General features: G+C 37.5%; 1 protein-coding gene across 1 annotated transcript in view; it reads left to right on the top strand.

Moving 5' to 3' along the window:
* Positions 1 to 11712, top strand: part of tmem198a (transmembrane protein 198a) — a 45762-nt gene extending 34050 nt beyond the window's left edge. The window contains exons 3-5 of the mRNA XM_056466103.1: positions 1794 to 2369; positions 7152 to 7405; positions 10247 to 11712. Coding sequence (XP_056322078.1) covers positions 1794 to 2369; positions 7152 to 7405; positions 10247 to 10399 — 983 coding nt within the window. The 3' untranslated portion in view covers positions 10400 to 11712. The remainder of the gene's footprint in view (positions 1 to 1793; positions 2370 to 7151; positions 7406 to 10246) is intronic.
* The last annotated feature ends 3640 nt before the right edge of the window (positions 11713 to 15352 follow it).

Below are 15352 nucleotides of genomic sequence, written 5' to 3'. Positions count from 1 at the left end.
GTTACTTTAGTATTTTAGTTTTATTTTGCCTCAGTTGTCACACTTTGTTCATAATTTTACAATTATCCCTTGGTGTTAATATGTTGAGATTTCACACAGTACAATTCTAAACCCTGGGTTAACGTTCCTATATGTATATTCGTGGTGTGTGTTGGGACAAACACAGCACGTAAACTGTTTAACGTAAACATTAAGGCTCTAGCAGCGTTTTTCATATTGTAATATGTATATACATTTATTTATTGCTAGTATATACTTTTTTAACTAAAACGTTCTTTATTCTTGTTTTACATTTTGCCCTCATATGTTGAAACAACTACATGAATGTGAGGCATGCGATTGGCTATTGGTTCCTAAGAATCGAGAGTAGCTGTAAAAAGAGATGTAACAAATCTGCACTGTTTCACACTGCATGTTTCATCACATTGTGGATTAACAGCTAATTCTGCTTATCCTTGAGTAAGTTGCTAACACCACTTCTCAATTGTAATTGTGTAATGTTAATTTATTAGGGGTTAAAAGGGGTATTTAAGGGCCTGTTTACACTAATTCGTTTTAGTTTTAAAACAGGGTTTTAGAACGAAAACGATTCACATCCACACACGTTTCTGAAAAGATCTTCGTCCATATTATACTACTGAAAATGCACATCACGTGACCACACACACACTCTGGCATGCGCTGCAGTGTATTTGCACGTCTGAGCTCCAGGCAGTCAGCGGGTGCTTTGAGCACACCACCTCAAGTGACTGCAGTGCATGTCGGACAGCTCATCAAGGATCTACCTAAACGTAGGATCTCTCACTAAACGTGATATTTAATTCATCTTGTCTCTATCTAACGACTCTTTGGTATTTTGAATCTATTACTTCTGCTCAGATAACATGTTTTGGCTGAGCGCAAAGATAAGATAATATATTAATATTATTATTAAATATTAATTTATCTAACCGCGTACACTGATTCTACAATTTGACTGATTGCTTGCCTTTATTTCCTTTGATGTATAAACTTGTTGTACGTTAAACTTTTATAATGGCCATTACTGATTATTAAAACTGATATTCAGCAAAAGAGAGGGTATGTTTCCTATTATTCAATGAAAATGAAAGGAAGCAGTCATGTTATAGGCTATTTTTTGTCATAAATTTGCATACAGCGAAGATGAGTCATGTAAATATGTAGGTACACGACACCTCAACATTTTTGGTGTCTGTTAAGTTGTTAATATCAAAATAAAAATAGACAGTTCCTTGTAGCATGTTTTCATTTTATTGTTAAGAAACAGTGTAGCCAGGGTGATGTGAATGAAGTTATGAAGTACACTGTTCCCTTTAAAGATTTACCCGTGTCCTCGGGAGTTTGTTTTCCATATCAAACTTGCAAAGTCTGATCAAGGAAAGGATGCAAGACTGAACTTTGTGCACTTAATAATACGGAAAAAGCCCCAATCAGATGCGAATGTCTGCAGCCATGCTATGCTTTTTCAGATGTCTCCATTTTCCCCCGTCCACATTGACACAAAGCAGCATTTTAAAATGAAAACAGCCTTTTTCGGGGCTCAAAAACTCTGGAGTTGTGTGGACGGAAGGTGTAACCATAGCAAAACTTATGCGTTTTCAAACTAAAACGTATTAGTGTAAACGGGGCCTAAAACAACGAACTACAGTGTGAACGGTCCTAAAATATGCAGTTTGTTTATTGCTTTGAAAATATCATATTCTATTCAAAACTATTAACTTTTTTACATTTTCCTGCTCTTCCCTACCTTCTCCACCTCTCTTCTCTTGTAGGGTACCGTTGCTTTAAGGCTGTAATGTTCCTCACGGGTCTGATGTTTGGCTCCATCATCATCTTCATGCTCTGCTATAAGGAACGGGTCATGGACACTCAGCTAAGTGTAGAGGCCAGTGTGGGCATCGGCCTGGGAATTGGTACGTTGTGCGGTCTGGTCACAATGCTAGTCCGCAGCGTGGGGCTTTTCATGGTTGGACTTCTCCTGGGTTTACTAGCGGCCCTGGCCTCTCTGGTGGTTCTGGAGGAGTTTTACCACCCGAGGACAGTGTGGCTTCCCCTAGGCGTGCTGCTGGGCTCAGGCATGCTGTTTGCTGTGCTCACTCTACAGTGGCAGCGCTGTTTCACCACCATCTCCACCGCCGTCTTTGGATCCGCCGTGGTCACTGTGACTGTGGATTATTTCGTGGAGCTCTTCGCTTTGACCCGCTACATCTACGAGAGGGTAAAGGTGGATCCACCTCGCCAAGTATGTTGGTTCACATGGGTGGTCATGGGAGTTTGGCCTGTGCTGGCACTGCTGGGTGTTCTTATTCAGTGGAAGGTCACGGCTGAAGGATATTCACACACTGAAGGTAAGTTTCACAAGAATGTGTCAATTATGCAACCTAGACTCTGTAGAGATACAGTACATGCCCAGGGCTACATTTTTGGGAACTTTGAGATACATGGCTGAGATTTTTGATGATCTCAAATACATTATTGGGCCACATTTTATCATATGTACCGTTTGCTTGTCCTTCTCGTAAATCCATCAGATCTACAGAGCAAACTGATCAAGCCGGAAAAGTCATCCATATGAAGGTTGGTCAGTAGTAGTGCGAAAAGGAACAGTAGTTGTTGGCAGGGGTGCTGCTGGCTGGTACAAACCCTATGACAACATTATTGTTATTTGTTATTGCAGCATTATCAGCAAATCAGTTACATTCCAGCATAAAACATGCTTTCTAGCGTGAAAATGTTGCACACTTTTTATCAAATTAATTTAACAATTAAAGATTAAGTTGTGTGTGGAGTGGCTTTGCTCCATTTATCCAATATGTGTCCATATGTCTAAAATTTTCTGAGGCCGCAATACTGTATTGTCGCATGAGATTCCCGCTTTTTTAAAGAAAAAAAATAATAATTTATGTACCTCAGTAACTCACCAGTATCTTTCAAAATGTATGTTCCTGTAAGAAAACATTGTAAGTAATTGGAAATTTGGCAATCGCAATAATCAAACCCTTGGGAACAACTGTGGTTGGAAACGAAGTTCACAGGACTGTGTTCTCTGGACTCCTCTCAAATGGTGGACTTACATTCTGATTGCTTGCATCCGAACCACTCGTAGCTCATTACCATAAAGTTGACTTAATTTCAATTCTCCTCTACGCCCAGACCGACGAAGACGTGCCACGATGCTCCTCGCCACTTATCGCCACCAGCTCCCACTGAAAATGATTGGCTTCTGGCTACTTTGACGCTTTCACCGCCTTCGGTGTGAACGCACAGTAATAGTATCTCTGGGAGCCCCAAAACGGCATGGGCCGTTAGAATTGTCCGAACTCCCACCACCCCCCACCCCCTAGTAGCGCTCCTGGTTGTTGGTGACGTAGTATCTCCCTGTAGCATTGGTTTAACACACAAAATCCAGACATATATTTGCACATATTTGCAGTTTCCGAAAAATATAGCCATGGGCCTGTATTCACAATGAGTCCCATTTCCAATTATGGCCCATTTCCACTGAGCAGTACAGTTCAGTACAGTACAGTAATGTCTGTATTTTTTTCCTTTTCTACTGTCAAAGTTACCAAAATAGTGAACCGTACCATAGCACTTTTTTTATACTGTACCATACCACTAACCCAACTGTATTGTACCAAGAGAGTGGAGCTAGAATCATTACTGAATTCTGTTGGTTGGCCACATGTAACAAGACAAGGAAATGACAACATGGGAAGCACCATTTTTAAAAACAAACAAAACACAACCCCGTAATAATGCATTGTTGGTGCACATTAATTAAGGATAAAAAATGTGGAAATTTTACAGTCTAAATTTGAAATAAAATACTTGAGTTCGTAAAAGATGTGATATATGAACGACCCGTGCAGCGCGAATGACACTTATAGCAATTTTCTGGCATACACCTTGCCTACCAAGTAAGTCAAGTCAAGTGAAATGAAGTCAATGTTTGTTTATAAAGGGCTTTTTAATAACAGGTGCTAACCAAAGAGCTGTACACATATACCACCTAAAACACAGGACATACAACAGACATAAGACTCTTATATGGTATTAAAAGCCAAAGAGTAAAAATGGGTTTTAAGACTAGAAAAAACAGAAACGGTTGTGGCCTGTCTAACATGGAGAGTTTAGGGGCAACCACTGCAAAGGCACAGTCCCCCCTGGTTTTAGTAAGGGTAAAGGTTAAGGGTAAGAGTACTACTGGTAGTGGAAATGCAAGCCTGATCAGGGTGACCTGTACCAAAATGTACTGTAATGTGTTGAACTGAAATGTACCGCTCAGGAGAAACATAGCATTATAGTAAAAGAGGCAAAACTGTGGCTAAAACATAAAGTATACTTCCCTTGTTCATGTTCCACTTCGGCTTGTGGATAGTCTGTATGACACAATTCACATCATCAGATCATCTACACACCATCTGGGTAAACAGCAGCACATGAGCACTTTGAGCCTTCAAAAATGTAGGTTTTGCACACATGCCAAACGGGTCAGTTCACACTCAGTCGGCAATTGAATATATTTTTCATGGGTTGCGCACTGACTTTGTGCAAGATTGAGTAGGACACAGATAATGAAATATGTCAGGACCGGTCATCTGATGCAGGGTTGTCCAGTCCTGCTCTTGAAGGCCAGCATCCTACTGTGTTTATGCTCTAACCCCCTCAAAAACACACTTGCATGGACGTTTCAATCAATTTCCCTAATATACAGTAGTGCTCTATTTTAGAGGATAGATTAATTCAGATTCACATTAGATTATTTTCATCCTACCATTTTTTGAGACAATAGAATATGTAGATCTGGCTGTGATATAATAGAGTATATAGGTCACATTGATGTGAGTTTATAGTTAATCAATTTTCCTGGCATTACACATTGACATTATAGTACAGAACAGTTCTTTCAGCATTATCGTGAGCATTTTAAGTGAGCATTGTTTGTTCCATGTGTCATAGAACAGAAGAATAAAATCTCAGAAAATGAGCATAAATGTCACATCCTTTGGATTTTGTACCAAAAAATATCCCAAATCCTTACATATGAAACATCTGACATATAGCCCCTGTAAGAGGACATCCCTCCATGCATTTATGAAAACAAGGTGTCTTCCTGAAATTATCTCTTGGTGTTATTATGGAGATTTATGGATAGTTTCTTTTTTATGACTATCCTACTTAATTACTTGCTGTGGAGATCAGCTGTGTCCACCTCTCACAGTGTCTCTAATGGCACATTTCCACTAAGATGTAAGGGTCGGTACGGGTCACCTTTATCAGGCTTGCGCTTCCACTGCCAAAAGGGTACCAATGGTACACACAGCATACATTTAGTCCTTATTTAGGTTCAAAAACAGTACGCAACATATAGCCAACAGTCAGTGCAAACCTCTTATCTGTATCTTTCAAGAGTTCACACTTAGCTGATGATTGATTATAAAGTGAGTCTGGCATGCTGTCCCGGGAGAGAGCCCTGAGCGGATAAAATCCTCGAGTTTTGAGAATTACCCCCTTATTTAGAGCTGATGACAGATTATAAATTGCTATATAGATATATACTGCTGGTTAAGAGCTCGACTATAGTGCTAATTTAGATTGATCAATTCACATATGACACATGTTTTTGGACTGTGGGATGAAACCAGAGAACCCGGGGGAAAACCCACGCGAGCAAAGCGAGAACATATATACTCCCACAGAAACGACAACTGGCCTGTTAAGGATTTGAACCAGTTATGTTCTTGCTGTGAGGCAACAGTGCTAACCACTGGGCCACCGTGCCGCCCTATAACGGGAAAGGTGGAAGAGTAGGGGTGGAAGGGGGGGTTCTTCAAGGTAAAAATAACTAAAGTAAGAAACACTATAAAGGTTATTTATAGTGAGTTAGGAATCATCTGCCCAAGAAGACGCGCTGTGAGCTCTCTCCAGAAAGTGAAACCGCTCGCGTTTTGATGGCCTTGTAAAAAACAACGAGGCACAGGGTAGATTCTGCTCTTCTTCTTGACTTTGTGGCTGTTCATCAAGATGATAACAAGGTTTTTTTGAGCTCGGGTCAACCATGGCTCATTATTATATGTATATATTATTATGGTGTAATGTCTCGACTGTGTATTTAAAAATGGTGCTTCCTTTGTTTTCATTCTCCTGGCTTGTACACAAGCTAATAATGTATCTATGTAAACCAATAGCGTTCAGCTGCACATCTTGCTCTGCTTTTTGGTACCCTTTTGTTGTGCTAGGGTACCCAAAAAGTGGTACAGTACAGTTCGCTTTTTGGTACCTTTTGACAGAAGAAACGGCCATAAAAGCGTACTGTACCATACCACTCAGTGGAAACGGGCCATAAGTGATCGAAGGCCTGACCTGAAATCCATGAATGGGGACTTTTAAACCACTTGATCACTTTCTTGTAGAGAGCAACCACCTACATCCTTGGCAATTTCAAGAAAGTATTCAGGAAATATCTAAAGGTAGAAATCACACTGTCTATGTCCAATACAGAATTGTGGGTATATATTACTAGACGTCTACAGAACCTTGAACATTTCTCTTTTAAATATATGCTTGCATCTCTAATTTTCCTTGTCAAGTGCAAGGCTAAACAAACCGTTACACTAAGATAAAGCATTAAAGTGCCCACTGGGAGAACAGACAGTGTGAACTGCACTGGGGGTGGTTGCCATGGCGACAAGCTGGGCCCTTGTTTGGCGGGATGGGGGAGGGCACTGCCATGAGGAAGGGGTAGAAGAATAGAGGCGAGAGTGGGAGGAGTGTTTTCTGAGGGGGAGAGCGACAGAGAAAGATCATTACACGAATTCCCTGACAGATGGGCCATGGAGCTGTTGAGGCACAACACAGCAACTGAATGGGCAGAAATAATCCGTCTGTTTTTAATAATGACAGAGAACAGAATGTCGATTTAGCCCTGTGCAGAGCCGAATGTGTCAAAACACTCAACGGTTTGTTTATCAGCTTGGCTCTGGACCACTGATTGAGAATCACAGCCAATACACACAACAGTGTCTATACAGCACAGAAGAACCGCTCTGTTTTTGACCTGATGGGCTGCTGAAGCCATATCAGAGCATATCTCCCAATCTGTCTCTATCGATTCCTTCCTTTTCTAGTCTTCATCAATCACCAGCAGAGACGAGTGCAGCTAATGCGAATCCGTCAAAAGGAGGAGCGAAGGGAATGCCGAAAGAAAAAGAAGAAAAAGCCACAGAAACAACCGCCTCAGCAACAGCAACAGAAGTACCACCACCCCCCTCAGACCAATCCTCATCCCCCAAATCCTCCACCAAAAGTCCAGCATCCAGAGCCAACCCACCGTCGGAAACCCAACACCATCCGCCGCTTCGATGGAGATGTACTTTCTCCGGTAACTATTCCTTTCTCTCATCACGAATCCACCTGACAGTTATCTTAAAGGAACACCCCTCTAGTTTTGGAATTAGGCACATTTTACAACTCCCAAAGAATTAAACAGTTGAGTTTGACCATTTTTGAATCCATTTAGCTAATCTCCAGGACTAGCAGGACCACTTTTAGCTTAGCTTAGCAATGACTTGAATTCTCAAAAGAATTTCCTATTTAAAGCTTCACTCTTCTGTAAATACATCGCATTAGAAAATGTACGCTTCTTACTTTTATTTTATTTTAGTACACAATGTAACTACATAAAAGTCAAGCTTTAAATTGAAAAATGATCAAAACTCTTTCGAAATTTTTCTGCAAGATGTTTCCTGCATAATTAGGGATGGTCTGGTACAGGGTTTTTGCAGCTGATACTGAGTACCGATTCCTTGTCATCGTAATTGGCCGATACCAAGTACCAATTGTGATGCCTCAAAGTTTATATAACTATACGTTTTCCCTCTACGTCAGTTACTTAAGTGGAGCTTTCTCCTTACCTAAGAGAATAAATTAAGGATGTTGCATATAATCCCTTAAACACGTCTCTTATAACAATTTAGTGTGGACATGTCATGGTCAGAAGCAGCTTTACAGAAAATAATAGATAAAACAGATTAAAACGATTGTAGCGCTGCTGATGTATAACTTGTAGACTCGTAAACTATCACACTTGTGAATGGTTAATGAAATCGACCAGGGGTGCATTTCCGAAAACCATTGTTAGCCAACTAAGGCTTCAAGTTCCGTCGTTACAAACATAGTTAGTTGATTTAGTGTTTCTCAAATCCATCGTTCCAACGAACATTCGCAAACTGCGTCACCAACTTGTACGCTTATAACGACACCTTTAGAGCTGTAGTTAAGCATAGTTCCAGGTTGTGTTCTATTCCCAGTTATCCCCTCTATGTCCTATTCATTTAGAACATTCCAAAATTTTAACTCGGAATGATTTTAAAACATTGAGGTCATCTCTCTTAGGTGTAATTTGCTTTCAAAGTATTTTAACAGTTTAGTTTTAGAGATCTTCTATTGACAATTGCGTTCCCCTCATAGTGCACTTTGAAAACATTTGACACAGTTGTAAAAGTAGACTTAAAAAAAATTCTAAACAATAATAATATTAATAAATAAACAATATTAATAATAATAAAATAATAAAAACGATGATGATAATAATAATAATAATAATAATAATAATTATTATTATTATTATTATTATTAGTATTACTTTTTTCAATAAATAGCCTACTGTAAAATACAACCATAAACAATTTATATGATTTATATATGAGATTAGAGTGTTCGTAATTTTGTTTTAGCATAGAATATGTAATGTTCTCAATAATATTTGTAAAGGAAAGATAGGCCCTATATGTGCCATTTACATATATTGCATTTATACTACAGTTTGACAGCATAATCGTGTATAAAAAGTTTACAGAGGGTCTAAAAACCCTTTTGTATTACAAACTACTTTCTTCCGCCATTCATTCACATCTGCAGCTGGCGTCAGCTGAAAAAAAAAACGTTGCTCATTCACCAATGTCTCTTTAGAGCTAGTATTTGAATGATTCTCTAGCGTTATATCTAAAGTGATGACAAAACAGGTGATTTTGCTTACATTTTAAGATTATAAGGCTGAACTGCAGGAAATGTCATCGGTCTAGAGACATTATATCACAATAATTAACCCCGAAAAAGCCAAAACGGCGCAAACTCTACCAGATTACTGTTGTGTTTGCGATAAGAAAAAATGCTAAACACATGCAGGCATTTCTTATTTCTCTCTTTTTACTGAACTAAAGTAACGAAAACAGGAGACGCATGAGAAACAAAGATAGCGAACCAAAAAGTAACTCAGTTACACAAAGAGTGGCGAACACAAAATACATACATTCCTGATATGTGAGTCCCATCTTACACACAATACACTACAATTACTATGGTATAAATACAGCACTACAGAGCGTTTATTGATCTGCTGTCACAGGTGGGCGGAGTAATACACAAGAGTGAGGAGGCTGTACTCACTCTTGCCCTCTTGGCTGTACTCACTATTGCAGAATATCGCACAGCTGTCAGCCAATCAGATTCGAGAACCAGACATAACTGCTGTGTATATTTATATATATATATATAGTATATATTTATATCAAGTAATATTTTTTGGTGTTTAATTATATAATTTCATTCAAAACAGGACAACTCTGTACAATTTAGACTCAATTTAGACTTGTTAGATCAGTGTTAGACTGTAAGAGACTCTTACAGAGAACCACAAGAAACTCATGTGGACTTCTTGAAGATGCTGTTTGAGTGCAGAACAACTAACACCTCTCAAAGAATTTTGCGTGTAACGAGTCTCCTGATTTGGGTTTTCATATTTCCAACAGATGCTAATGTTCTAATCCAGTGTTTCTCAACCATGTTCCTGGAGGACCACCAACACTGCATGTTTTGGAAATCTCCTTTGTCTGTCACACCCATTACAGGTCTTTTAGTCTCTGCTAATGAGCTGATGATCTGAATCAGGTGTGTTTGGTTAAGGAGACATGGAAAATGTGCAGAGCTGGTGGTCCTCCAGGAACGTGGTGAGAAACACTGGTCTAATCCATTTCAAATATCTATGCTAAGCTATGCTAAAAGTGCCCCATCAGACCTGGAGATCGGCTCAACTGTAATCTTAGTAAAGATGTAAAGTGAGCCTATCTCCAAATGAGGAGTCTTCCATTAAAAGCTAATCAACAAACTCTTTATGCTTATCTTTTTAGTTTATCAGATTGATTACATTCACTCTTTCTTTTAGAGTTACATCCAGAACTTCCGTGACAGACGTGCCGACAGAAGGGGATACTCTCATGGGCGCTTGATTGGCGGCTCACACGTTGTCGATTTGGACTATGACTACGGCTCCCAAGTGCCGCTAACAGCCCACACAGGCCCTGTGGTGAGAGGTTGACCCCATATCTTCTCCTTAACAGGAACTGCACTGCACGAACCATTCCGAGAACTTTTGCGGCCGGATCAAATCTAGAGCATGTGGTTATCTTACAGTCGTTCAAATGGCTGACAGGACTGTCATACCCAGATCGATTTGCTGTACTCCCATGATTTCTTTCATTTTTATTACAGAGAAGTTGCAGCAAATGGATCGTTTACTTAAAAAACAATGCGTAACCACAGTAGGACTCTCGCATTCAACTCCACTTCATATGGCTGAAGATTGGTTGTGGTATGTTTGCCTGCAACTTTCCCTTAATTAGGCTGCTGTTTCAATCCGTCCAAGAAGAACGATCTCATTATTTCAGCAGCCGATTTAAAGAAGATCCATTATGTTCCATCTGAACGCGGGACCAAATATGGCCTTGGCTTTTAAGGGACTAAACTGTCATAAAGCATGCACGGGTTCTGCTAGACAGACTAATCGTATATCCAGTTTACAGATTTAGACTTCAATCCTCCTGTTGGTTTCTGACCTTTTAAAGATGTTTTAGATAACATTTATGTTTACAGCACAGGCAGGGAAGTGTGTGTCGTTTTTTGTAACTGTTTCAAAAGGCTTTATCTGCTCTGTGTCAGGGCCTACACAAAATCTGTCAAACCGTGTTTGGTGAACTCAGTCTCTGTTTAATCTGAGCCTATTGCACAAGCATACAGTATGATGATTTGTGCATCTGTTAGCCAACGTATGTGGGGAAAGTGCCAGCGTTGCGTTTTTGCTGTAGATAGATGTTTTTCAACCTATTTTATGTGTTCGATTACAGTACAGATTAAAAGTTTGGAATAGTTATCCTTAAAGCTGTATATAGTTTACTTGATTTGAAATACAGTAACATTGTACATCATTTTTTTACAATTTAATATATTTTTAAACATAATTATTCCTTTGATGGCAAAGTATTCGAATGTTTGGGAAAAGATTACATATAGCTATATAAATATTAGGGGTGTAACAGATAACAACTCACAGTTCGGAATGCACATGACCCACGGATTAATAACTTTTTGGAACTTGTAGGTTAATCCAACATTTATAAAAATTACAGAGAGATCGCCTCCCGCGTCATTCAAATCACATGCATGAAAGCATTTTGGGTTCCTTGTAAAATATAATGATGACGGAAAAAGTTGTGGTGGGCCTAAATGCTTTCTTAGGTACTTAATTAGAGTTTTCTGTCACTGTTTGTTTAGCCTGTGTTAATGCATTCAGTCTAAAGCTGCATGATTAAACATTAAAAGATCATGATCTCAATTCAAACCTGCGTAACATAAATGATAATGATTTGCTTATGTTTATTAATCCTTCGAATCGCTACAATCAAATCTGCGTTTAATCGAGAGATTCAGTTTTTACACTTTTTTCAGTTTGTTACAAACAATTAAATAACAAAGAAAGTACTGGAAAACAGTTCATAGTTCAGATATAAACACTGATGTTTATGGTGAAGATTAAAATTACTGTTAAATGAAACTTGACGTTGGTGAATGTTATAGCAATTATTGTTTAACAAATAGGTGGCGACAAACAACCATCAAAATTATGTCACTGAATAGGTTTTCAAAAATGATCCACCTATAATGAAACATGAAGTTTTATGTGTGAATTAAAAATAAATATGATATGTTGTACAAGATGTTAAATTTCGTTATTTAGCATTATCAGCAACAGTAGAAAAGATCATTTTTCATATTGACTGTTTTCCTTTTTTCAGCCGATTCTTTCCCCATTTATATTTTTTATTAAAATTACAGGTTCTAAGTTATTAGTTTGGTAAAACCAATGGTTTATGCAGTAATATTTTTTGTATAAGTAGAAAACATTTAACATTTGTCTCCTCCTTTTGTGCTGATCCGAAAAATGGTCCAATCCGTGACTCAAAAACTGTAGTGTGATCTGAACCGTGGGATTTGTGATCCGTTACACCACTAATAAATATAACTGCGAGCAGAAACTAGAAGCGACACAAAAACAAAATTAGTATCTAAGTATGGCATGGAGGACAAGATCAACTATGATGAGTAATTAAAAAGAGATTTTAGACAAAATGGCAGACAATAAATATCACAATTGGGATGTGAGTGAATGCAGATATAAAACAGGACGCTGTTTGGCATCATATGCCATCAAATTTGTTGATCCAGTACAGTATATACAAGCCCGTAGCCAGCCTGGTGAATGGGGTGGTTCTTTTTTTCCTCAAAAAAAGGGTACTTTTTGCAGTTATTCGACTAATTTTCTATTTAATTATGAGGTTTCAATACTGCGTTTTATCGTCATTTTAAGCATATTTTGCTTGATTAGTTTGGCAGATAGTCACACTTTTTGATGTACTAAAAGTATTTTCTAAAGATTTAGAATAAAGGAATATGAAAAATAGGCTACTTGTATTTAAAATACAAGTTCATTACTAGGAGGGAAAAAATAGGAATTTGTTAAAGTTTTAAATTAAATCCTGTGATCTATTGTCATTTATTAGGCATATAAACTGGCCAAAAAGTTTTCCCCAGTCAGAATTTGGGCATTTGAATAAAATATTAATAATAATAATAACGTACAGCTTCACGATTTTTCTAGCCTCTCTTGTAAAAAGTACAATTGATAATTCAAGGATAAAATAATAACCCAATAAGTATTATAATTAACTTTAATCTGGGCTGCCTTTGGTGCTTTACAACATTTTATTGGTTATTTTTTCTTTCTAGAATAAGGTCCAAGATTTGGAATAAAACTTACTTGTAAAATGTTTTCTCTATTTAACAACAATGCAGTCAAAGTTCACTTTAATTTCAGGTCTTACTTTAGGTCTTAAAGCCTTTTTCGATGGGTTATTTTGATAATTTAATTTAATGGCATTACAGTATTATAATACAAATTGCAAACAATTCATATGTGCTGAATTTAAACAAACAAATTAAATTTAGTAATGTTCAACTTCATTTGTTTGTTTAAGTTCAGCCCAAATAAATTGTTTACTACCGCTTCCCTTAAAAAAAATTTAATAAATCCAAGGAATCATCTTTGAATAATTTTTTTTCAGTGTAGTAGTCGCATGACAAAATCAATCAAAAGCTGTTAGCATATTTAGAATTGTCATAGTAATCTTTGATCACAAACCCCAAAACTAGAAATGTTTTCAGGGCCTGGTGCCAACGTTTCATGCATCAATGGCCTCTTATAGTAAATCATTTCATGATAAAATTCTAAATGAAACCAATTTCTTAAAATGGCTGACGTGGGAAATGTAAAAAAATGAGTCTTGTGATTTTTGGCCAAATTTTTGTCATTTAATATAATTTGTTTGTATAGGCCACCAACTGCTGATAGTTTTCATGAAAAATTGTATAAACTTCTAAAGGAATGTGATCAGACAAAAGAAATGCTAATCATGGGGGTTTTAATATAAACTGGGAGAATAAATCAGATAGAAAGAAGCTTAAAGAAATCCAATTAAATAAAGGTCCAACAAGAGTAACTAGTTCCTCACAGATGCAAATAGATTTGATGTTTACAAATATACCAGAAATAATGAGCATTGTCCCTGTTAAATACAATAAATTTTAAATTTCAAACCATTCACAAGTCATAAGCAAAATAATGTAGCTATTATTATATGTATTTTTTTTTTAATCCATTGTCTGCCTGGTCTAAAGGTGATTTTGTGGAAATCAAACTGGTATTCAAAGTAAGAGAAATTTGAAAATGTAGAAAAAATCTATAAATTGCAGACATTTTCATGATGATATTTGTTTCTAGCCCTCACAATTTAAACATCATTAAAAAGATTTTCAACGTAGATAATAAGAATCAGCATGATTTCTGAAGTATTGTGTGAGATGGAATGCTGAATTTCAGCTTTACCATACATGAATAAATTACATTTAAACATACTAATACAAATGTATTACAGTTTTTACTGTATTTTTAATCAAATAAATGCAGATTTTAAATAAACAAACCCATAAAAGCTTCTTAATTATTCCAAACTTTTGATTTCCATTCAAGACTTATATACAGAAGTAAGCAGGGACTTTTCAGGTGACTCCCAGTTAAATCTCAGGGGCTGTGGCACTGAGAGGAGCCCTAGCGATGTAACTGTGAACACTAAAGGCTTTCGTGTGGATGATTTTAAAGTGTCCTTGCCTCCTCTGAGAGAGTTTTTGAAAGCGATTCTAGAAAGATTCCTGAGATTTACAGTGGTGGACATCTCACAGCAAAAAGATGTGTATGAATAGGAAAGTGACGGGAGAGAGATACAGACCGAGTATGTGTGTGCATTTGATGTGTATAAGCAGAAATAGAGCGAAAAAGAGTGTTTTGTGTGGTGTGTGAGAGCGTTTGTGGTCCTGTAAGTGTGGCTTCAAGGTTAAGTCTTAAAGGAACACTCCACTTTTTTTTGAAAATAGAGTTGAGGTTTACCATTTTTGAATGCATTTAGCCAATCTCTGGCTCTGACAGGAGCACTTTTAGCTTAGCTTAGCATAGATCATTGAATCGGATTAGACCATTAGCATCTTGCTCAAAAATTAACAAAATAATCTTAAAAGATTTTTCTTCTATTTAAAGCTTCACTCTTTTGTAGTTACATTGTGTACCAAGACTGACCGAAAAGTAAAAGTTGCTATTTTTAGACTGATATGGGTAGGAACTATACTGTTTCTGACGTAATAATCAAGGAATTTTGCTGCCGAACCATGCCAGCAGCAGGGGCAATGATATTTAGCAGATTCTAACTGGTGCAAGTGTAGGCTTTGGTGCTGGGGACCAGCATTTTCAGGCTGCGTAATTTCATAACGCCTGCTCCAGCCATGGTACGGCAAAGTTCCTTGATTATTGCGCCAGATGAGAGTATAGTTCCTAGACAAATCAGCCTCTTAGTACATGATGTAACTACAGAAGAGTCAAGCTTTAAAT

This window comes from Danio aesculapii, chromosome 9 (assembly GCF_903798145.1).
Source record: "Danio aesculapii chromosome 9, fDanAes4.1, whole genome shotgun sequence".
NCBI lineage: Eukaryota > Metazoa > Chordata > Actinopteri > Cypriniformes > Danionidae > Danio > Danio aesculapii.
The sequence above is the reverse complement of the archived record's forward strand: the minus strand, read 5'-3'. Positions and strand labels throughout refer to the sequence as shown.